The 25,441-nt window shown below is 48.5% G+C and overlaps 1 protein-coding gene across 1 annotated transcript in view; it reads left to right on the top strand.

Annotated features, from left to right (window-relative positions):
- Nucleotides 1–206: 206 nt before the first annotated feature.
- The window catches only part of TRIM14 (tripartite motif containing 14), a 36,003-nt gene continuing 10,768 nt past the window's right edge, over nt 207–25,441 (top strand). Inside the window, exons 1-5 of the mRNA XM_039542817.1 lie at nt 207–276; nt 6,515–7,059; nt 19,744–19,839; nt 22,775–23,008; nt 25,100–25,262. Of these exons, the coding sequence (XP_039398751.1) occupies nt 207–276; nt 6,515–7,059; nt 19,744–19,839; nt 22,775–23,008; nt 25,100–25,262 (1,108 nt within the window). The remainder of the gene's footprint in view (nt 277–6,514; nt 7,060–19,743; nt 19,840–22,774; nt 23,009–25,099; nt 25,263–25,441) is intronic.

The raw sequence follows: 25,441 nt of genomic DNA, 5'->3' as shown, positions 1-25,441 counted from the left end.
AACCCAGCTCTCGCGCTCTCTCTCTCTCTCTCTCTCTCTCTCAGGTAGCCTTCTGACCCTGACCTGTGCGATCAGTTATAGTTTTCTAAACCTGACTTTTATAATGAAATTTAAGTTAGATTTAATATTATAACTGTTTTGTTTGGCTCCCCTATGGTTATTACCTGGCAATAAATAACTTCCATGGTTAAGCTTCCCGAGGCACGATGGAATGCAACACGGTGAACCACTGGCCAGGCGGTCCAGGCGAAGGGCCTTCACGGGAGGTATTAGCTTGTGAGTGCACTGCTGAGCACATGGCCCCTTCCCCTTTTATGGACCTACTCCTCATGGCCTGCAGCTAGAGATGACTTGGCCGCGTCTGGTTGGTCACACTCCACCTCGGGCAGTGTCCATGCATTGGGCGTGTGATCGCTGCCTAATCAGAGTGCCAGACACCTTGTCTACCTGGGAGCTCTTCTGATCTTCCAGCTGTTCAAGCAGCCCATTCATCCCACAAGCATTCCAGGTGGGAGGAGGAGGGGGAAAGCCACTTCACAGGTATTTAAAGAGGGAGAGGAGACAAAAGGGCGGGGGTGGAAGTGTAACTGTCCTTTTGAACATACAGGTTATACAGAGCATACAGATCACTGCTGCTCCTACAACAAAAGTGAGCACTGTACACTTTGTATTCTGTGTTGTAATAGAAATCGATATATTTGAAAATATAGAAAAACATCCAAAATATTGTTTAACAGTGTGATTTTTTGGAGTTAATCATGTAAGTTAACTGCAATTAATCAACAGTCAGAGGATGAACAAAATAACTGCACTGCACTTTAAAAACTACATCTTGCTCAGACCAGACTTATACAAGCAATTTACTACACAAAGAAACATACAGGCTTTAAGAAAAAATCCTGTTAGCGAAACAAAACCTGCAAGCTGCTGACCTAGACTGAAAAGCCCTGTGTGTATGTACTTAATATTGTGTTTACTTTGAGGCTGGAAATGAAAAGTGGCCTCCTGCCTCAGTTTCCTTCAGCCTGACTGTCCTACTGCTTACTCCAGTCATTTCTGCCTGTTGGGTGGAATGCACATTGATAGTCGTATATGCTTTCTCCCTTATGGGAAACTCTGAAGCGCCCAGTGTTAGTGTTCACAAGGAAACTGAGACAGGAAGCCATTTTTTTTTCTAGCCTACAGTTCTGATGGCCTGCTAGGTCAGTGCATGCAGGATTTATAAGGGCGGATTAGAAATCTGTCTTTGCAGGAGGGAAGTGGTATATTTGCATAGGAGACTTCCCTTATTAATGTTTAACATTCTATCCTTCCTGTGCCATTAGATCGCATGTCCTCTGTGTTGAGTTCCAGTGTTTGACACAGATGGCATTAATGCTTTTTTTTTCTTTTTGCAAAGCACTTTCACCAACTTCCTTTGCCGTTGAGTATCATCCCCGTTTTTGGAACAAGCATAGTGAAATACAGAGAGGTCATGGGGCTTGCCTTAGTTAGGCCACACAAGAAGTCACTCTCAGAGCTGGGATTAGCACTAGCAAAGGGCTGGCAGTGGCTTCCTAGCCCCGTTCCCACTGCACCGTGCTACGTTCCCTTCACAGCTTGATGGCCAGGCAGATGTAAAGGTACCCAGAGGGTGAGAAGCATGGACAGTCCCCATCCGCCTCACTCCTCAGCACGGACTGCTCTGCTGCTTTCACCTGCCTTTTGCTTTGACCTTGCCCTCTCCCCTAATTGTTCCCTCTGGGTGAAATTCACCACAGTGACAAGTCACCATGAGGCTGGCTATGGGGCATTTACACCCTATGTTGAAGGCCTTGCTGGCCCTCTGCACAGGGGTTAAACCTCACTGATCAGAAGCTTCCCAATACACATTACAACCATATCTGGTTAGAGATAACAAGACAGCTGCATGACGATACCAGCCAGAGGACTTTGTTAAGGTTGAAAGTACATATCTGTGACTTAAGCATTAGAGACCCGACAAGAACACTGGAATTACACAAAAACAGGATCTAAAACTAGGACATTCAGAATCCAGGTGACAAGAAACATTCCTCCCTGCCCCCTAAACCCTTAAATAAGCCAGGAAGTCTAACATCCCCAAGCCCATCACTATTTAAAAGAGGAAATTCAGCATTCAGGCTGTCAAACTGCCTGAGAAGTGAGACCCTGAAAACATCAGAAACTCCAAGACTACCTTATTCTTAAACAATTTCATATTGAATAAGTGATTAGAAACTTTAGAACATCTTACTCTGAGGTTCAGCAGCTGTGCTGACTAGCCATATGCACTTCACAGAAAAGGGTGTCCTTTACCAATCTCCGATTAGCCAAGTAGCTTCTGACTTCAGTGGGAGTTCCACCCACTTTCAGTCCATATCCTCATTAGTTTACAGTATCCTTTCTGCTCTTGTGTGTGTCCTTATCTTCCTACAGGTACTGACTACCTATAGCATATACCAATTTGGTGTCTAAGGCCCCAGTCCTTTAAACACTTATGAACATACATAACTTTACTCATGTGAGTAATGCACAAGGGTTTGCTAAACCAGGGCCTAATTTTCTATTTTCAGCATAAGATTTTGGTTCAACCTTCAGGTGTCTGTGTAAGTCCCTTGTGAAGACATTTTGGCTGCTACTTGTTCCTTCCTCTTGCTCCCTTGGAGGAACTGAATTCTGTTTTTCCTTAGTGATCAGGTGTTTTAGGGTTCTCCCACCTCTTTCACACTCATTAATATTAATACTCCTTTCTATTACTACCTAATAATTGCATTTGACCCTTGCATTGCTTCATTCTATGAGCCTGCTTCTGATTTTGATTAAGTCATGTAGCTTGGGGTGAGTGGTATCAGATTTCCCTATTATTCTTTGTCAATTCTCTATTAGGAAGTAGATTTAGGATTAGTAGGTACATTTGGATCTATTACATCTCTTTGCATGTCTGTCTGTATTTGTTACTTAACAGACATTTGTGGTTGTAGTCTCTCATCACTGTGTGGTTTCCTGTTATCTTACTGACTTTTTCCTTGTGTGCAAGTCCTCTTAAAGACTTATTGGTCCTGATCCTTATTGAAGCTCTGCTAGGGTGCACAGGGGCCTTATTTACAGCCAGGCCCATTTATGCGCCTAGAGTGGTGCAGAAGTCCCTTAGCGCCAATGTAAATCAGGTCAAGTGTGGATGCTTGTGCACATCTTCCCAGACGTAGGAAGCACAGAGATGACTAAAAAGGATGTTTGGAAATTCCATTAATATAAATCCTATGTTGGGATGGAGGGATAGCTGGAGTTAGAGATGAGCAGCAGGAATGTCTGTGAGGATGTTTGAATACAATACAGGCCCCTATCTTATATCTGGGGCAGTAACACTCAGACTAGGAATGTAGGAATTGCCAAACTGCTTCAGCCTTGTGGTCCGCCTAGTCCAGTCTCCTGTCTTTTGCAGAGGCCAGCACTGAATGCTTCAGAGAAACATGTAAGAACCCCTCAGTGAGCCCCCGTCCCCGCCATAGGACTCATTCTGATATCGGTGGGAGGTTAGAGATGGGCTTAACCCCTGAACCATGAGCATATATCTCTTCCAAAAATCCATTAGCATTAATTAGGATAAAGGGGGTTAATCTTTTTGTGAAGAGTCTCTACTCTAGAAAGGGTGTGCCCGTGTGGCTATCTGGCAAATCCCCATCGTGGGGAGACAATTTATACCCGCAACTGATGGGATGGTATAATTTATACCAGTTTCCCCCGGGGAACAAGCTCTTCCCCTGAAACGATTCTGGTGCCACTACAACCGTATTTCCGGGGCAGCCTTTGCTGGCGTAGCCGGGTAGGTTCACATCGCCAACTGTCACAGCAATGCCAGCAAAGCGGTTTGTTCAGAGCAGGCCCAATGGGGCCTGAGGTTGTTGGGGACGTGGTTTCGTGGCAGGGCCCTGGGTGGATCTGATGAGGCGGGGTGCAGGGCCCTGGGTGGATGTGATGAGGCGTGGCGCCGGGTGGATCTGATGAGGTGGGGTGCAGGGCGCTGGGTGGATCTGATGAGGTGGGGTGCAGGGCCCTGGGTGGATCTGATGAGGCGGGGTGCAGGGTGGATCTGATGAGGTGGGGTGTAGGGCCCTGGGCGGATCTGATGAGGTGGGGTGCAGGGCCCTGGGTGGATCTGATGAGGTGGGGTGCAGGGTGGATGTGATGAGGCGGGGTGTAGGGCCCTGGGCGGATGTGAGGAGGCGGGGTGTAGGGCCCTGGGCGGATCTGATGAGGCGGGGTGCAGGGCGCTGGGTGGATCTGATGAGGCGGGGTGCAGGGTGGATCTGATGAGGCGGGGTGCAGGGCGCCGGGCGGATCTGATGAGGCGGGGTGCAGGGTGGATCTGATGAGGTGGGGTGCAGGGCGCTGGGTGGATCTGATGAGGCGGGGTGCAGGGTGGATCTGATGAGGTGGGGTGCAGGGCCCTGGGCGGATCTGATGAGGTGGGGTGCAGGGTGGATCTGATGAGGCGGGGTGCAGGGCGCCGGGCGGATCTGATGAGGCGGGGTGCAGGGTGGATCTGATGAGGCGGGGTGCAGGGTGGATGTGATGAGGCGGGGTGCAGGGCGCCGGGTGGATGTGATGAGGCGGGGTGCAGGGTGGATCTGATGAGGCGGGGTGCAGGGTGCAGGGTGGATCTGATGAGGCGGGGTGCAGGGCGCTGGGTGGATCTGATGAGGTGGGGTGCAGGGCCCGGGGTGGATCTGATGAGGCGGGGTGCAGGGCGCTGGGTGGATCTGATGAGGTGGGGTGTAGGGCCCTGGGCGGATCTGATGAGGCGGGTTGCAGGGTGCCGGGTGGATGTGATGAGGCGGGGTGCAAGGTGGATGTGATGAGGCGGGGTGCAGGGCGCCGGGTGGATGTGATGAGGCGGGGTGCAGGGCGCCGGGTGGATCTGATGAGGCGGGGTGCAGGGTGGATGTGATGAGGCGGTGTGCAGGGCGCCGGGTGGATCTGATGAGGCGGGGTGCAGGGTGGATCTGATGAGGCGGGGTGCAGGGTGCCGGGTGGATGTGATGAGGCGGGGTGCAGGGTGGATGTGATGAGGCGGGGTGCAGGGCGCCGGGTGGATGTGATGAGGCGGGGTGCAGGGCGCCGGGTGGATCTGATGAGGCGGGGTGCAGGGCGCCGGGTGGATCTGATGAGGCGGGGTGCAGGGTGGATCTGATGGTGCAGGGTGCCGGGTGGATGTGATGAGGCGGGGTGCAGGGTGGATCTGATGGTGCAGGGTGCCGGGTGGATGTGATGAGGCGGGGTGCAGGGTGGATGTGATGAGGCGGTGTGCAGGGCGCCGGGTGGATCTGATGAGGCGGGGTGCAGGGTGCCGGGTGGATGTGATGAGGCGGGGTGCAGGGCGCCGGGTGGATCTGATGAGGCGGGGTGCAGGGTGGATGTGATGAGGCGGTGTGCAGGGCGCCGGGTGGATGTGATGAGGTGGGGTGCAGGGTGGATCTGATGAGGCGGGGTGCCGGGCCCTGGGCAGATCTGATGAGGTGGGGTGCAGGGCCCGGGTGGATGTGATGAGGCGGGGTGCAGGGCGCCGGGTGGATGTGATGAGGCGGGGTGCAGGGCGCCGGGTGGATGTGATGAGGCGGGGTGCAGGGCGCCGGGTGGATGTGATGAGGCGGGGTGCAGGGTGCTGGGTGGATGTGATGAGGCGGTGTGCAGGGCGCCGGGTGGATCTGATGGTGCAGGGTGCCGGGTGGATGTGATGAGGCACGGTGCAGGGTGGATCTGATGAGGCGGGGTGCGGGGCCCTGGGCAGATCTGATGAGGCGGGGTGCAGGGTGGATGTGATGAGGCGGTGTGCAGGGCGCCGGGTGGATGTGATGAGGCGGGGTGCAGGGCGCCGGGTGGATCTGATGAGGCGGGGTGCAGGGCGCCGGGTGGATGTGATGAGGCGGGGTGCAGGGCGCCGGGTGGATCTGATGAGGCGGGGTGCAGGGTGGATCTGATGAGGCGGGGTGCGGGGCCCTGGGCAGATCTGATGAGGTGGGGTGCAGGGCCCGGGTGGATGGGATGAGGCGGTGTGCAGGGCGCGGGGTGGATGTGATGAGGCGGGGTGCAGGGTGGATCTGATGAGGCGGTGTGCGGGGCCCTGGGCGGATCTGATGAGGTGGGGTGCAGGGCCCGGGTGGATGTGATGAGGCGGGGTGCAGGGCCCGGGTGGATGTGATGAGGCGGGGTGCAGGGCGCCGGGTGGATGTGATGAGGCGGGGTGCAGGGTGGATCTGGTGAGGCGGGGTGCGGGGCCCTGGGCGGATCTGATGAGGTGGGGTGCAGGGCACCGGGTGGATGTGATGAGGTGGGGTGCAGGGCCCGGGTGGATGTGATGAGGTGGGGTGCAGGGCACCGGGTGGCATGGCCTCCAGCCCCTCATAAAAGCCCCCCCACCCCCAGCTCGCTCCAAAAGCAGGGGCTGGGGCCCTGTTTCCTCTCCAAGGGCTTGTCCAGGCAGGGCCTTTGCCCGCTTCCACCCGCTCCCCTCCAGGCGGAGCAGGGCGGCTGGCTGGGCGTGGCTGGCTCCCCGCTAGCCGCGGTCTCCCGCTGCCCTGGGGCCGCTCCGCGGCTGAGGCGGGGCTGCCGGGCCCGCCCCCTTCCTGCGGCCGGCGAGTTTCGGTTCCCGGGCGCAGCGGGAAGGAGGCGCGACCCGGCCATGGCGCAGCCCGAGTCCGAGCGCGGCGCCGCGGCCCGCGGGGAGCCGGGCCCCGGTGCGAGCTGTGCCCCGCCGGCGCGGCCGAGTGGAGCTGCCTCACCTGCCTGGCCTCCTACTGCGGGGCCCACGTCCGGCCGCACCTCGGGGAGCCCGGCGGGGCGCCCGCCTTCCGCGGGCACCGCCTGGGCCCGGCCGGGGAGGCGGCGGCCGAGCTGCGGGCGCTGCGGGAGCGGGGCCGCTGGTGCCCCGAGCACCGGGAGCGGCCCCTGGAGCTGTTCTGCGCCGACTGCGCGCTCTGCGTGTGCGCCCTGTGCCCGGTGCTGGGCGCCCACCGCGGCCACCGCGTCAGCCTGGTGGGGCAAGCCGCGCAGGGCACCAAGGTAACGGGCGGGGGGCGTAGGGACCGGGCGCGGCCCCTCTGTGCACCGGGCTCCTGCCTGGCGTCTGCCCTCGAGGGCCTGGGCACTGGCCCCTGCCTGGAGCTTGAGCCTGTATGGACTGGGGTAGTGCCTGACCCTGGTTCACCTGCACAGGCCCTGCCTGGTACCCAGCTGTGGAGACGGCCCATCCCTCTTCATTGCCCGGCTCCCAGTGAGTTACTGTGGGTGGGTGAAGCACTGGAATGGGTTACCTAGGGAGGTGCTGGAGTCTCCTTCCTTAGAGGTTTTTAAGGCCCGGCTTGACAAAGCCCTGGCTGGGATGATTTAGTTGGGTTTGGTCCTGCTTTGAGCAGGGGGCTGGACTAGATATCTCCTGAGGGCCCCTCCAGCCTTGATAGTCTATGCCAGGGAGCCTGTAGGGCTTGCTGGTGGGAGAGCAAACTGAGGGTCATCACCCCCAGGAGCGCCCAACCCTGGCAGCCTGCCCTGTAATGACCATTGACCGGAGACGGTTCCATCTGGTGATCTGCCTGCAGGCTGCACTTGGGAAGCAGGATCAATCCCTTTCTTAAGGAGGTTGTTTAATAGTTCTGATTCTGTGACAGTAAAGAGCATGTTAAGTGTGTCTCCTTCCTGCCTCAGATACCCTTTAAGCAGAAAAAGCCCTCCCTCGCCCAGTAACAGAGGGCTTGGCTACACTTACAAGTTGCAGCGCTGGGAGTTACAGCGCTGCTCATGCAGCTGTGTAAGGGCCAGCGCTGGAGTGTGGCCACACTGACAGCTACCAGCGCTGCAGTGTGGCCACACTTGCAGCACTTTCCAGCGCTGTATTGAGAGGTGCATTGTGGGCAGCTATCCCACAGAACACCTCGTCGTTTGGCGCCGTTTTGGCGCTGAGTATTGTGGGAAGGGGAAGGAAGTGTGCGGGTCATTCCGCTTCCTGTTTGCCAGCGCCCCGTGGTGCATCGCTTCACATCCCAGCATTCATTCCGGCAGCGTTTGGCGCCATTGTGAGTGTCTTTCTGTTACTCTCTGTGAATCGCGATTTCTGTGGCAAATGGAGCCCGATCTGCTGAGGACTCTGCTGATGAGTGTCACCAGCACAACACGTTTGGCAGTCGAGCTATTCCTTCAGCTCCAAAGTGACAGTGAGGAGTCCGACGATGATATCAATATGGATTTGTCTGCGCGTGTGACACTAGAGTGCTTGCGGCATTCACGGAAATGCTCAGCACCGTTGAACGCCGCTGGGCTCGAAACAAGCACTGAGTGGTGGGATCACATCGTCATGGAAGTCTGGGATGACGAGCAGTGGCTGCAGAACTTTCGTATGAGAAAAGCCACTTTCATGGGACTGTGTGCTGAGCTCGCCCCACTCTGCGGCGCAAGGACACAAGATTGAGAGCTGCCCTGACGGTGGAAAAGCGGGTGGCTATTGCAATCTGGAAGATGGCAAATCCAGACAGCTACCGGTCGGTCGGGAACCAGTTTGGTGTGGGAAAGTCGACCGTGGGAATCGTTTTGATGCAAGTTTGCAAGGCAATTAATCGCATCCTGCTAAGAAAGACCGTGACTCTGGGGAGCGTGCAGGACATTGTGGATGGCTTTGCACAAATGGGTTTCCCTAACTGTGGAGGCGATAGATGGACGCATATTCCTATTCTGGCCCCACCTGGCATCAGAGTACGTTAATCGTTATTTCTCTATGGTTCTCCAGGCGCTTGTGGATCAGGCGTTTCATTGACATTTACACAGGCTGGCCTGGAAAGGTGCATGATGCACGCATCTTCGAACAGTGGCCTGTTCAGGAAGATGCAGGCAGGACTTTTTCCCAGACAGGAAGATCACAGTAGGGGATGTCGAAATGCCCACTGTGATCCTTGGAGACCCCATACCCGTTACTGCCTTGGCTCATGAAACCCTATACAGGAAGCTTGACAGGAGCAAGGACCGGTTCAACTACAGGCTGAGCCGGTGCAGAATGACTGTGGAGTGTGCTTTTGGGCGTTTAAAGGCTCGCTGGAGATGTTTGTATGGGAAGCTAGACTTGGGGAAAGCAGCATCGTTATAAGCGCTTGCTGTACCCTCCATAATATTTGTGAAGGGAAGGGTGAAACATTCAGTGAGGCATGGACCACCGAGGTTCAAGTCCTGGAGGCTGAATATGCACAGCCAGAGAGCAGGGCTAATAGAGAGGCCCAGCACAGGGCTTCAAGGATTAGGGATGCCTTGAGGGAAGAATTTGAGGCTGAAAGCCAACAGTAATGTTTGCTGCCTTGCATGGGAGTGAATTGCACTGCTTACACTGTTATTCTATTATCCATAATAATAATATGATTTGCAGTGCCTCTTTCTTTACTGGGCTAAGGTGTCTTTCACTATCTGCTATAATAAAGACTGTTTTCAAAGCCAAGAATTGTTTTATTGAAAAGAAAAAAACTTCCTTGACAGACAGACAGACACACAACATTTCATTAACACAAGAGGGCAAGGGTGTGGGTTGGTGAACTGTACAGTCACAAGTTTGCATATGCCATGTCTGGATTGCTGTTTAATGAATCCTGCACTTCAGGGTGCATATACTGCATGGTGATGGGGTTGAATGCAGAGGGTAAGGGTGGTGGTAGGTATCAGGGCTGGTTGGGGAACGTACAGGTGTTGGAGGCAGCTGGTGGTGGTAAGAGCCTGGATGCTGGGGAAAGGTGGTTGGAGCTGACATTGGGGCACAAGGCACAAGGACGGGCGGGTGGGGAGTAGCACGGTAGTGCTCTGCTTGCATGGCAACGAGTGACTCTATAGACTCCGCTTGGCGCTCCAGGATGCTTAGCAGCCGCTCCGTGCTTTCCTCTTGGCCACTGCATTTCTCTTGCGGGTCCTGCTTTCTTTCTCTCGCCACTCCTTCAATTCTTTTCTCTCTGTAGCAGAGTGCTGAAGAACAGTTTTCAGCATGTCCTCTTTGCTCTTTCGGGATTTTTCTCAAATTTTGAAGCCTCTGTGATGTTGAACATCTGGGCAGTCCAGTCAAGGTCACTGTACACACAGAAATGACAACATTTAACACGGGCAGCATTGTATCCACTATCTCCAGACATGAATTGTTACACTGAGGAGTTCTCACTTGCAAGTTCTCACTTGCATTCTTTATCCCAAAGGAAAACACAACAGAAGCCACGAAATGGTGAGTGAGGAGTGGGGCTTGAGTGAGAGGAGCTGGTTGCTTGTAATCTGGAGTGCTAGAGGGTTGAGTGAAGATGCAGATGCAGGGGTGATCTTATCTCCTATCTCTTCACTAAAGAGTCTCCCAACATTTTCACAGGACTTAATCCTGGAAGATGTTTCCCTACTGCAGTCACTAGGGAACAGCGGGGGCTCTTTTAGAGCAATGTGGATTCCGCCCGGGACCCTATGCGGCGTGCCTGTGTTCAGAAATGGTCCCCTGGCCGAAGAGTGGCGCGGACGCGTCACCGTCACTGGGACAAGGGACACAGTGGCTCTGCCTATAAACCTGCGCAGGCATATTGCCCACGCTCTGGATGAAGTGTTTGCTGAGATAACTGAAGCAGATTACCGACGTGATAGACCACATCAACGGGCTATTCCACATCTAGACGCTGCCATGCATGCATCCATAACCCCCTTCCTCTCCAGAAACATTTCCACCCAGAAAATAAAAGCCGCTTACGGTACCGCTCCTCTGCTTGTCCTTCTGCAACTGCTGGCTGCTGCTGCGATTGGGTACTTTCCTCCTGGCTTGAGAAGAGCTCCTGGCTGCATGCCTCCAGGAATCTGCGGTTTCTTCCCCATCCCAGGAGCTTCACTCGCGGTTTCCTCTCCCCGCAGCCTCCTCCTCCTCCTGTCCCCCAGCCTGCTCAGAAGTGTCCATCGTTACCCTGGGATTGGCAGTGGGGTCACCCCCAAGTATGTTGTCCATCTCCACGTAAACGGCAGGTCGTGGGGCGGATCCGGATCTGCGATTCCCCTCGGGCTTTGTAATAGGCACTCCGCAGCTCTTTAACTTTCACCCTGCATTGTAGTGCGTCCGTTGATGGCCCCTATCCAGCATGTCCCTTGATATCTGCTCAAAGATATCGTAATTCCTACGGCCGAGCGCAGCTGTGCCTGAACAGACGCCTCACCCCAAACACTGATGAGGTCCTGCAATTCACCTGTGCTCCATGCTGGGGCTCGTTTGCCGCGTGGAGGCATGGTTACCTGTAACCTGTAACTGATTAACTGATTGCACTCCACACCTGGCTGCAGCAAACAGGAAGGAGATTTTTAAATTTCCCGGGGCATTTAAAGGGCGGGTCACCTGAGGCAAGAGCAGTAGAGTGCAAACTGATGTGCAGAGTGGCTGAACAGGAATTCTGGGATAGCTCCTTATTCCCTGGAGGACAGGTAAAGCGCTGGTGAGTGTCCACACCTGCTGAGCAGCGCTGGTGTCACCAGCGCTGCACTCTTATACCCCAATCCGGATGGGTTTTCAGCCAGCGCTGCAACCAGGGAGTTGCAGCGCTGGTTGTGCCCTGCAAGTGTGGACGGGGTGTTAATTGCAGCGCTGGAAAGCCTCCACCAGCGCTGCAACTTGTAAGTGTAGCCAAGCCCTGAAACAGTTTTCCTTACACGTTCCAGAAAAGTTACTCTTGGGTTGGAAAGTTTCAGGTTCAAAGCAGCATGTTTCAGAAAGATATGAGCAAATGAAAATGGGGGAGGAAAGAATAGTTATATTCAAAGAGTTTCAAAATATAAACCCAGCACTCTCAAGTTAAAATCCTGTGATCCTGTTTCGCCACTGCTTTGTGTCTTGTGTAGTCATTTACACCTAAGCAAAATGAGTGCAAAGTGGGGTCAAATGCTGGTAGCTATTCTGAGATGCTAGAGTTTGACGTATACTTTGCACCGGTGTAAATGACTCTTGCAAGGAACTTGGCAGTGGAGAATCAAACCTTTTGACTAGAATCAATCCGGCTGCTTATCTTGATGCTGAAAGGGGAGCTTGAGCTCTTTTGAACATCTGGCTCCTGATTGTGAGTGCTGAGCTCTTTAGAGCTTCTGGCCCTAAATATCTAGCCTCTGCTGACATCTGCTGGTTTCTTGTTGATGGAGATTTCTTTTTTGACTGTGGATTCAGTAGAAGAGAAAGAGGCACTCTCCAGGACATGGCATCAATTCTTAAGCTTTCTCTACACTGCCAAGTTGTCGACAAAACTTTTGTCTTTCACGGGTGCTTAAATAGACCCCTCCTGCCCCCCAAAAAGACAAAAGTTTTGCCACGTCAAGTGGCAGTGTGCTCCTGCCGACAAACTGAATGCTGCCTGCGGAGGTGGAAGTATTTTATCTGCAAAAGTTATGACAAAGAGCGTTTGCACACGCTGACTGTAGACAAGCCCTAAGTGTAGTTGGTGAGCTGGGATATTGGCACACCAGCTTGGGCTCTGGCATTTTAACCCCTGATTTCCATCCAAGCTGTCTTTTCTGACAGTGTAGTTGAATGCGCAGACTGAAGACATTGCTGGTCAAAATTTTGTGTTGCTCTGCGAGGTGGGCTCCTGCCATTCGTATTGGAGACAGTGTTTTAGCAATGCTTCTGAAGCAGTGCGGTTATTTTGTTCATCCTCTGTAAAAAGTGAAGACCTCACAAGCAGATGTATGCTGGGACTCAAATCGAAGCGTTGCAGAAATGTTCTCCAGGCAGTTCTAAGTACTCACTTATGACCAGTGCTGCAGTGTGTATGTGTGCGCATGCGCTTGCATTTGAAGCAGGGGGGAGTGGCATACGTGGCAGGAAATTCTGCAGGTCCTCCTCTCGGAAATTCCACTGGATCATAGAATCATAGAATGGGAAGGGACCTCGGGGGTCATCTAGTCCAGTCCTCTGCACTCAAGGCAGGACTAAGTATTATCTAGACCATCCCTGACAGGTGTTTGTCTAACCTGCTCTTAAAAATCACCAATGATGGAGATTCCACAACCTCCCTAAGCAATTTAGTCCAGTGCTTAACCACTCTGATAGGAAATTTTTCCCAAGGTCCAATCTAAACTTCTCTTGCTGCAATATAAGCCCATTGCTTCTTGTCCTGTCCTCAGAGGTTAAGAAAAACAATTTTTCTCCCTCCTCCTTGTAACAGCCTTTTACGTACTTGAGAACCGTTATCATGTCCCCCCTCAGTCTTCTCTTTTCCAGACTAAACAATCCCAGTTTTTTCAATCTTCCCTCTTCGGTCATGTTTTCTAGACCTTTAATCACTTTTGTCGCTCTTCTCTGGATTCTCTCCAATTTGTCCACATCCTTCCTGAAATGTGGCACCCAGAACTGGACACAGTACTCCAGTTGAGGCCTAATCAGTGCGGAGTAGAGGGAAAGAATTACTTCTCGTGTCTTGCTTACAACACTCCTGCTAATACATCCCAGAATGATGTTTGCTTTTTTTGCAACAGTGCTACATTGTTGACTCATATTTAGCTTGTGGTCCACTATGACGTCCAGATCTCTTTCCGCAGTACTCCTTCCTAGGCAGTCATTTCCCATTTTGTATCTGTGCAACTGATTGTTCCTTCCTAAATGGAATGCTTTGCATTTGTCCTTATTGAATTTCATTCTGTTTACTTCAGACCATTTCTCCAGTTTGTCCTGATCATTTTGAATTATAATCCTATCCTACAAAGCACTCGCAACCCCTCCCAGCTTGGTATCATCCACAAACTTTATAAGTGTACTCTCTATGCCAGGGGTAGACAACCTATGGCACGGGTGCCGAAGTCGGCACACGAGCTCATTTTCAGTGGCACTCACAGTGTCCGGGTCCTGGCCACCGGTTCGGGGGGGCTCTGCATTTTAATTTAATTTTAAATGAAGCTTCTTAAACATTTAAAAAGCCTTATTTACTTTATGTACAACAATAGTTTAGTTATATATTATAGACTTATAGAAAGAGACCTTCTAAAAACATTAAAATGTATTACCGGCACACAGAACCTTAAATTAGAGTGAATAAATGAAGACTCGGCACAGCACTGCTGGAAGGTTGCCAACCCCTGCTCTATGCCATTATCTAAATCTTTGATGAAGATATTGAACAGAAGCGGACCCAGAACTGATCCCGGTGGGATCCCACTTGTTATGCCGTTCTAGCATGACAGTGAACCACTGATAACGACTCTCTGGGAATGGTTTTCCAACCAGTTATGCACCCACCTTATAGTAGCTCCATGTAGGTTGTGTTTCCCTAGTTTGTTTATGAAAATGTCATGCGAGACAGTATCAAAAGCTTTACTAAAGTCAAATATACCATGTCTACCACTTCCCCCCATTCACAAGGCTTGTTACCCTGTCAAAGAAAGCTATCAGGTTGGTTTGACATGATTTGTTTTTTTACAGATCCATGCTGACTGTCACTTACCACCTTATTCTCTTCTAGATGTTTGCAGCTTGATAGCTTAATTGTTTGCTTGATTATCTTTCTGGGTAGAGAAGTTAAGATGACTGGTCTGAATTACTGGTCAGGAAGACTCAATTTAATCATGGATTTCTACATAAAAGTGCATTCTGAAATATGCTGCTCAAACAGTTTCACATCTGTTTCTACTGCCTGTCCCTCCCGTCTCACATGTATCTCCAGACTTCTCCTTCTCCAGATCTAGTCCACTCCCAACAATCTTTTATTCATTCAGCTTTTTGAAACTTTGCACTTTTTGAGAGAGTGTACACAGATTTACAGAGGGACAATAGGGTTGAGGTCTGTTCCTTCTCACCTCTATATATTTATTTATTTATTTATTTTAAAACATTTTTGCTGTTAACAAGCACGTTATCTCTGGTGACACAAATCCACAGTTTGAGATCTGCAAAACTCAGCATCTAATGGTATATTCTAGACTGAGCACTGAGTCCCATTGGGTAGATAGAAAGATTAACCTAAATCTATACAGAAGCCCGTGGAACCCCATAAGATTGGGTCCCTAATCCATGAACTATTGGAACTCGTTTACAAAACTTTTCTTAAACATTACATACTATAGAATTAGAATTTATAATCTCAATTCCATGATGAGATATCTTTGAGCTATAATGTATCTTAATTAAAACTCTTTAGATAAGTTTTTTCCCTCAAAAAGCATTTTATTAAAAAAATCAGATTTTTTACATTTTAAAAAAAAAATCATTGATTTTTATCCACCCTGCTCTGAAGGCAGATTACTCCTTCTGTGCCCCAATCAGAGGTCTAATGGGACTTCTTTTCCTCTGCTCACAGAGGCCAAGAGTACCTAAAGTTTAGGCTCCTAAATCTATACCTAGCTATCTAAGTAAGTACTTTGACTTTCAGTAGTGTCAAGCCAGGCCACATAGATACCTAAATATGGACCCAGGAGTTTAACTTCAGGCAACCAGCTTTGAAAATCTTAGTCAGAGGAGACAGTAGTGTCCCTGGTGGCCAAACAAAGCAAGTCCTACACTCAACTTGATAGCATTTCTCTGTGCATATAACACAATAATTTTTGAACACTGCATCTGATCTCTTCCAACACTTCAGGGAAAATTTTAGGCCTCAGTGGGCAGAAGCCTATTGATTTTGATAAAAATGGGAAAATGAGAACAAGGAAATAAGAAACCCACAGAGCCTCTGGAATGCATATCCCTCATCTTTAACCAGGTCTCTAATTGTCTATAGATCAAAGAACTAAAGGATTAAGACCTTTCAGCATAACAATACGGCATGCCCCTGTCTCAGCTCTGCCCTTCCTCCAATGCAGTTTCAAATGTCAACACCCTGAATGACCGATTTCCAGACAGAAAGGAAAGAAATAATTTAACTATTGACAAATTTTACACATGTATAATTTGAGGCGGATGGGAGAAGAGCACCTAGGAACCTAGTTTTGCGGGGATGGAGGGATGCAAGGAAATCAGCAGGTGTATAGAACATGCAGATCTGATGGTGCCTCTCTTCTTTTGTCCAAGCGCTGAGCACCGCCATTAAAAAGCACCCATTTCAGAGGGAACTCTGTGTGGGGAGCATTTATATCACAAATATTTGAAACTGGGGTCTTCAGTCTAGCAGAGAAAGTTATAACAGTCTTATGGCTGGAAGCTGAAGCTAGACAAATTCAGCCTGGAAATCAGGTGTGATTTTTTTAACAGTGAGAATAATTAACCATTGGAACAATTTACCAAGGGTCATGGTAGATTCACCATGACTGGCCGTTTAAAAATCAAGACTGGATGTGTTTCTAAAAGAACTGCTTGAGGAATTATTTGGGGGCAGTTCTCTGGCCTGTGTTACACAGGAGGTCAGACTAGATGATCCCAGTGGTCCCTTCTGGCCTTGGAATCTATGAATGGATCACTGTGTGTGCAATGAGCTCAGCCTGCAGACGCAACAAAGTGCAGGACATCCTGTACCAGACTCAGCCAAGTGGTTATTTTCTTTCACTCCAATAAAACGGTAATTGGATGTGGTTTGTTTTAAACAGAGCATCGGTTATAGACATGCATTCTAGAGAGGAACACAATTTTTACTTGATATTTGCAATTCATACAAGATCATGCACAACAGCCAATCTTGACTCAAGCTTCGTTGTGTACCATGGCAGAGAAGTATGCACAAGCATTATCAATTTCCTGGGTAGTCAACAAGCACAACATTGCAATAGGTTAATCTGGAGGAGATCAGCATGGGGCAGCTTGTCACAGTCTGACCCAGTTAAACTCACTAGAACCCAGCAGTGTCTCTCCAGCCATCAGATAATACATACTTTTGAGAGCTTTAAAAACCTGCATTATCACCCTTTTGTGCAAACTGAGGCAGTGTTGAGACTTCAGATCTCTCACAACTGACCTGCACAGTCTGTTCTGGTCCCTTCTGTACTGGAGCTGGTTGGCAATTTTTTCAATTAATCACTTTTTTTTCCCCCATCAAAAAATACTAATTTGTTGGAACCAAAACTGGTCATGAAGCAGGTTCGGGTTTGAGGAATCTCCTGACTTGAAAAACAAAGTTTTGAAACATTTTGACATTTTCTGAATGAAAAATTGCATTTTTCTGATTTGAAGCAACTTTTTGTTTAAATAATTAAGCTAAATAGATTAAAAAAGAAAATGTCAAAATCAAAACAAAATGTTTTGAAATTTTCTAAATGAAACATTCTGATTTACCTGAACCAGAATTTTTTTGTGTGCTCGCAAATATTTTTGAGATTTTGACTTTTCATCCTTATTTGAGATGAAAAAAATTTCAAACACTGTAAAATATTCAAGGGATTGAAAAACTGTTCCTTACTCTGATTCTCTAAAAAGAAAGGAAATTCTCATTCAAAGCATGTCAAAACATTCATATTTGTGTTACTGTCACCCACCGTGAGTCTTCACTTTATATGTATATTAGGTTAATTCTGTTCCTCTTTTCACTCTCTCTAGCTCATTTCTTTCTGTATGTGTTTTCACATCACAAGTTAAAACGCTGCTATAGCTCCAAAACTGCAACATATCCATTTCAGAGTCCATTGAAGTTCCGAGTGCTCAAGGGCACACTTTTGGGAGTTTTCAATGGCAGGACGTTTACTGCTATTAACTGTGATTGTTAAAGGTTTCTGAATCCCTTATCATGCTGTATTATTAGCGTGAAACTAACAATGTGAAAGGGTTACTTGGAACATGGTGTGGCTTTTATGTTTAAAATCACAATTTAAGCTGTTAATATGTAAAAAAACTAACTAAGGGCTTCATCATATAAATAGTTACTCACGACTACTGTAGGAATCCGTGTGGAATGGGGTCTATAGGCATGCTGGAAACAGGCTGATGGGGTGATTTTCCAAGCCACAAAAGGGCAGATAGGCACCCAGGCCCAGATTATAAAAGATATTTAGGTGTTGCTGTGCTCAGCATCGCAACACCTAACTGATTTAGGAATCTAAATCCTGTCATTGATGGAATTTAGACTTCCTAAGTGCCTAACTCCTTTTTGAAAAATGAGATCTAGGTTCCTAAATCAGATAGCTGTTCAACACTGAGCTCAGCAACACCTAAATAGCTTTAACAGTCTGGGTGCTGATGGCCATTGACTTCCAATGGGAGCTGGCTGCCTTAGAAAATCTCCACCTTAATCTCTGAGGTCTGGATCTCAGACCCTTACTCATGGGGAGCAGTATTTAACTGCAGATAGCCTCACTGAAATCAGCAGGGCTACTCACAGAGTAAAGTACTAACCAGTGTAAGGATATCAAAATCTGACCTGAATTAGTAGTTCAGCCAGCAAACAAAGACACACTTTAAAATATTGAACCATGTTAGGAAAAAAATCAATGTGTACCCTTTTTAAAGTTACTCCACCATTGCTATGTCTTGCAATCATAGAATCATAGGGTTAGAAGGGACCGCAAGAGCCATCTAGTTAACCTCCTGCCAAGATGCAGGATTTGATGTGTCTAAATACTCGAGAGATGGCTCCACCCTCTTTTTGAAAACCTTCCATGAAGGAGCTTCCACGACTTCCCTAGACACTTTGTTCCATTGTCCTACTGTTCTTACAGTTAGGAATTTTTTCCAGAGATTTAATCTAAATTTGCTGTGCTGTACTTTGAACCCATTGCCTCTTCCTCTGTGGCACGAGAGAACAGTTTTCCTCCATCTTTTTTATGGCAGCCTTTCAAGCATTTGAAGACTGCTATTATGTCCCTCCTTAATCGCCTCTCTTCCAAACTAAACATATCCAGTTCCTTCAGCCTTTGCTCATATAGCTTGCATTCCATCCCTTTGATCATCTTTATTGCTCACCTCTGGATCCTTTCCAGTTTGTCTACATCCTTTCTAAACAGTGGTGACCATCATAGCTGCTTGTCATAAACAACCCTATTGAGGAACAGGGCTGATATGTAAGGGAAAATCTGCCAGAATAAATTTGCTTAATCTTTACATAAAATTTGGTTATAGTACAGCCTCTATGCTACATACTAAAGCGGAAAACATCTATTGCAACTGAAAAGTGTCACACATATTCACTGGATTTTGAATCGAGGCAAGGTAATAGATCCTGGGTGATTTTCCAAATGAAAATGCTCATCTGGGATCCTTTAACTGCTAAACATATATGCAGGTGGTATTATTTCTGTCTGAGCAACAATAGAGATTTCAGGGTGAAAAAACAGGCTCTCCCAGTGAGTTTTCCTATGGCCTGGTCTACACTGGGTGGGTGGTTGATGTAAGATACGCAATTTCAGCTACGGGAATAGTGTAGCCGAAGTCGACGTATCTTATTTTGACTTACCTCCCATCTTCACGGCGCGGGATTGACGGCTGCGGCTCCCCCGTCAACTCTGCTTCCGCCGCTCGCCTGGTGGAGATCCAGAGTCGACGGGAGTGCATTTGGGGATCTATATATCGCGTCTATATATCGCGTCTAGATCAATCGCTACCCGCCAATCCGGCAAGTAGTCTGGACGTACCCTATGTCTTGCAGAAGTGATATCAGCTTGTACGTGTCTTTGAACTGTGCAAGAGCTAGCACAGATGGGCTGCTTAAATGTTCAAATATGTGATCTAGTTAACAAGTATCGATATTTACCTTGTATAAACACGTGATCTGGGGAGTTTCTGACTATTCTTCTGCTGTAGAAAGAAAAACGTATAATTACAATGTTTGTAACCATTGTTTATGACCAAGTATGTATTTCGTTTTCCATGAACAGGAATTCATGACAACGTACTTGAAGGAGCTAGAATTGAAAAAGAATCAGGAAGTTGGCAATATAAGACATATAGAACAAGCTGTTAATGACCTTAAGGTAAAGGGGAAACTTGCTTATTAATCAGGGAGTAGCAGCTTTCAGATGCCACCCATGCTGCAGCTTAGACAGCTACTCAATCACAAGCATGGTTTTCTAGAGCGAAAGTAAACTTGCTGTGAAGTTTCTGTTGTAAATGTTATAATTAACTTTTCTGTTCTCAGTATTTTGTTAACTGGCAAAGGGCTTGTCTGTGTGGGAAGATTATATGGGTATAAGATAAGGTGTGACTATAAACTGCTGTAGTTATGTCGGTATAACCACCTGTGTGGACACCCATAGAAAAGGGCCTATTAGCAGTGTAGTTTGTCACTTTGAGAGCGTGTGATGGGTGTTCCTGGGGTGCAACCTGGAACTGGGGTACTGCTGAGCCCTTTGTCTCACCAGCCTGGGTTCCCGCCCACACTGTGACGCTGTGACAAGCTGCAGGCCTTTCCAGGTCTTGCACTCACACAAACATTCATGGGCAGGGACAGGCCCGAGTCACATAAATGCTTTTGCCAGTCATTCGTGAACCAACAATAGAGAGGCTTCAGCCAGTTCCCCCCAGCCTAGGACCCTAGAACTGTACCTTCTTGCCCTGGTCAAAAGCCTGACCAGGGTAAGTTTATTAACCCGTCCGCCCCTTCTTCAATATGGAAGGAACATGGCATAAGCTTTTTGTTAACTGAGCTAAGATTTTTCATACTGTTCAGTCAGACCACACTGTTTTTAGGTAAAATGTAAAACAAATGTATTAACTATGGAAAGAGAGGTTTTAAGTGATTATAAGTAATAAGTGTACAGATCAAAGTAGATTACCTATGAAATAAAACAAAATCGCAATCTAAGTTCTATAAATTAGCCAGGATTTGAATCAAGTGTTGTCTCACTCTGATAGTACAAACAGTTTGCAGATCTTTCATACATAGGCTGGAATCCACCTTTCCTGCCTGGGACCCCATCCCCAGTCAAAGTCTTTGTCCTCTACTCATGTTTCCAGGTGTTGAATTGTGGGGGGAGAGAGGCCAAGTGATGATGTCCCTTCCCCTCTTCTATAGCTTCTGCCATGTGGACAGAAAGTCATTGTCCCAAACAAAGCCCCCAGCCCAGTTTGGAAAAGTGCAGACACAAGATGGAGTCCAGGATCACATGATCTAGTCACTTGCCCTTGCTTGCTTCGATGAATCATAGCAGCCATTATCCATATACTGACTGAAGTGTTCACAGGAAGGCCAATTGGGTGGGTTTCATAATGGGCCATCCCCTTGAATAGTCCACTCACAATGTGCTGGCTAGACTGGATGTAAACTACCTGGGGGGTGTCACCCCTGGAGCAAACACATTTGAAATAGTGGTACATAGTCAATATTTATAACTGCAGATACGATGACAGCACATACAATCCAATAGGATATTAATGTTCAACAGATCAAGACTTTTAGAATGATACCTCCCAAGGCAGACTTTGTACAAATCATATATCATAATCCTATCGCCATGGTAAATATGGGGGTGCCAGGGTGTTGCTTTGGGGTACAGAGTGTCGCAGAGGGGTTTAAGCTAAACTGAAAAAAGCCAGTCTTGCAGAATAAGAGTGCCCACATGGGGAATTATACCTGTTTAACTGGTAAAAGTTTCCCATGCAGACAAGCCCAGTGTCAAATAGCAATTACAGTCAAACTGATACAGAGGGCTTGTCTAGACTACAGAGTTGTGGTCAGTATAGCAATGCTGGCAAAGCCCCCTAGTGTAGACACAGCATAGCCAACAGAAGGAGTTCTTCTGATGGTATAGCTACGCCACCTCCTAGAACAACATTAGCTCAGCTGAGAAAAGTACTCTTCCGTTGGGATAGTTGCATACCCCAGAGTGTTTGCTGGCACAGCTACGTAGGCTTGGAGTGTGTGTAATTTTTTTCACACTTCTAGTGAACATAGCTGTGCTGGCAAACTGGCCGTAGTGCAGTCTAAGCCATAGACCCATATTGTCTGTTATTAGGGAGAATTAGCCAACCACTGCCCACCTCAGAGTGACATCACAGCTTCAGCTCTGCAGCAGAACAGTGCATTTCCTGTAGGCACCTGCGCCTGGTACTAGCAGATGCGGGGGCTCGCCTGAAACAGAAATCCTGCCCCTAGTTTCAATTCTGCAATCAGCCACTTGTTAGTGGTAGCGGAACATACATATCTGGGAGTGCTGTACTGAAATAATTACACATAGCAAATGATGAACCTCCTCAGCTGGTGTAAATTGATATAGCTTTGTTGAAGTTAATGGAGCTACACTGATTTACATCATGTGAGGATCTGAGTCCAATAAAAACAGGAAACTATTACTAATTCTGTGTGGAGAACGGTCAGTGTACTCATCCCTGTAGAGATGGTCCCAGGAGCTTATGCTTTGAAAGCCTTTTGCTGGGTACATTATGGAGATGCTATCAGTGCGATCCAGAGATCTTTCCATGTTGGTTTGGACATTGACTTTGGCTGTCCCTCACATTAAGATGCCCTCGTTCCAACAGTTCTACTTACCTAACTTGTTTGATGATGGGACATAAAATATTCCCTTTCAAGCATACACAGAAATCCAGATCCCACGTCTGCCAGACTTCTGGAGTCTGCCTGGTGTCACTCCAGACACTGCCAGCTAAGGGCTAGATTCTGATGCCCTTTCTCACAGTGAGTAGTATCTTACTGTGTGAGTAGTCCCACTGAAGTTAAGATGCTGTCAATGAGAGTAAAGGTATCAGAATCTGTCCCTGAGCCTTTTCACCCAGGACAGTAGCAGGAACACCCCAAACAAGTGTGGTTGTCTGAACTGTGGCTATTCCATTTTTGTAAAGGAAAGCTACAGATCAGTAAAACTTTGTGGGAATGTAACTTTTAAAGTCTAACAGAGACACATCAGAGCACTTACACTCTGAATGTGTCTGCCCTTCTGGTTTTATCTGTAGGCACACGCCTCGGCTAGTAAAGCATCTCTGGCAGGGAAATTCACCGAACTCCGCTTACTACTTGATGAAGAGGAAAGGTTGACAAAAAAATTCATAAATGAAAAGACTCAACGGGCCCTCATGATGTATGAGCAGCAGACGGAGACATGTCAAGAACGAATTCAAATCATAGAGAGCTTCTCAGACCGAGTCAGGCAGATCCAGCAGCGAAGTGATCCCATTCAGTTATTACAGGTAGCATTGCACTCTCTTTCTGCCTCTGATATTTAATGGTGAACCACTTTGGAGGCTTATTGTATTTGCTTCTATAGCTATATATGTACAAAGTGCCTTATCCTCTCTTTCCCCCTTAATACTGCCTCTCTCTCTCGGTGAATAGTCTAGCTCCTGCCCTTCCGGTTAGTAACCCCCACAGTCACGATTCCACCTTTACACTGGGTTTAGAATGCAGGGGGTCTCACAACAAATTTTTTGGTGGCCTCAGAGTTCAGTCACCCACTCCTCCTGTATTTTCCTAAAATACTTAATTAACTTTAGGAAAAACAAATAAATTTGCACATATATGTGTCCAAATCATTGTAATTTATTTACATAGGGTTTTTTGGGGCAAACTCAATAATAAAAACAATGTACAGTTGTCTCTATTCTTTACCGGACATAAACTGAATAGAAACACAGATAAGGTGCTTTGCATGTTCTTGTCTTTTGTGGTGGTAGTTGTTGTTTGTTTTGCACTTTTTAATTTTAGACTTGCTAGCTAGCTGGGAGGCAGTGAAAAGCGATATTAATGAACCTATAAATATCACCTGTCACGGCAGACTTACTCAGCCCTGGCAAGCTGAGGGACAAATTAAGCCCTGGATGGGGAGGTGGGTAGGGAGGCAGTGGGGGCCAGTAGTACTGGGTGGGTGGGTGAGAGCTAATGGGAGGCAGTGGGGGGGCCCAGGACCAATGCCCAAAGCCTGGGGCTGGAGGACACAGCAGGGGACAGCAGTAATGGGGAGAGGGGGTTGAGCCTGGGGTCAGAGCCCAAAGCCCAGGGCCGGAGGAGGCAGCGGTGGCCTGGGGTGATGGGCAGAATGGGGGGGTAGGGGATTGACTACGACTGGAGGGTTGTCACCTGCCACCGAAGGGCTGAAGCTGGAAGCCAGAGCCCCACTGCTTTCATCCCCCGCTCACCCCCCGCAATCACCACCCAGGAGGCTGTGGCCGGAAGAAAAGCCCCTGGGGTGGCATTTGAGAAACACTGGTTTAGATCACATGGATCTTTACCATTAAGTGAAAGAGAGGGGCAAAATTATACCCACTTTTCCTATATCCCTGTACGTCTTACAAGGTCAGCACCTCCAGCCCCCTCCCTGGGTAGAGCACGCCCAGCTGAACATCTGAGGAAAGGAATACCTGGGAAGAAACCTGTGAGAGCTGAGTGTTGTCAGTTGTTCTCTTCACTTACACCACAGAAGTTCCTAGAGTCTCACAGATGACAAGCATCATTTTCTGGAAGGCGGGGCCTACAGTATCGCCTACTGGTAGATGGTCCCCATATCTCTCAGTGATCCTCTTCATACAACGGCATAAAGACCTGAAAAATTATGGCACAAATGCAGGAGGACGCTTGATCCTGTGATGTCAGTTGCTTGGGAAGGCCTGTGTTTGCTCCTCCCAAAGCCTCACAACGTGTATTTTATGACAGGGATGCCTGGACTGTACCACTCTGCAGTAAGAGCTGTGGGCCAGATTTTCAGACATGCTCAGTACCCAACAACTTCCATTTAGAATAGCAGAGAGTCCACCTCCACCCTACCCCAAATGAGACCAGTGGGAGCTGCTGGGGGTGGAGCGCTATTGAAACTCTGGCCACTTCACTTTAGGCACCTGAATAGGAGCTGAGCTCTTGGCAGTCTGGCCTATGCACGCTACAGGGGTAGGAAATTCAGAGCCTGCCCTTGTATTTTCTGCACTGAACCCTAACAAGGCCATAGGAAGGCCAAATTCCCTTCGTAATTCAACATTTCCCCCAAGATTGCAGTAGTACCCAGCTCTGCACCACCAGAGGAACCCCTTACGCTGGGATGCAGGCTGGCTGCACCAACACGTGGGCTATTGCTACTGCATTAAGCAGCCCAAACATGGGGAGAATTAAAGGGCATGGTTATTATGGACAGTAGGTTTTGCTGATTGTTTTTGATATATCCCTGCTTGCTGGAGAAAGAGACTGGAGATTTGTGACTCCACCTCAGCTTTTGAGCCCGGGTGGGAGTTTGGAGAGGGAAGAAATGGCCAAAAGGTATTGCCTAACTCGAGGATTTGATTTTGTGTCCGCAGGACTACACAGCGTCAGAAAAAGAAATACAGCAGCAGAGGGCTCCGGCGGAACAGTGGCACCCGGTGCCTATGTCATTTGAGCATGTTATGAACCATTACAGGGGCTTAGCAAGAGCTATGCAGTCCGTTCTGCAGAAACCTTTAGAAGCTCGTCTGAAAGAAGGTACCATTGACCGTGCCTTGTTTTTAACCCTTTTGATTTTGCAGCCTCATGCTATCTGCTTACGATTCTTTGTTCACTACTGGCACTCAGTAGTGCTCGCAGGCAGACAGGCACCATATAGCAGTAGTGTAGCCAAGGGTAATGGAGGTAAACTTTTACCCGCTTCTCATTTGGTGAGT

The sequence above is a fragment of the Mauremys reevesii genome, linkage group 6 (genome assembly GCF_016161935.1).
Source record: "Mauremys reevesii isolate NIE-2019 linkage group 6, ASM1616193v1, whole genome shotgun sequence".
NCBI lineage: Eukaryota > Metazoa > Chordata > Testudines > Geoemydidae > Mauremys > Mauremys reevesii.
This window is presented reverse-complemented; position numbering and strand designations above follow the sequence as displayed.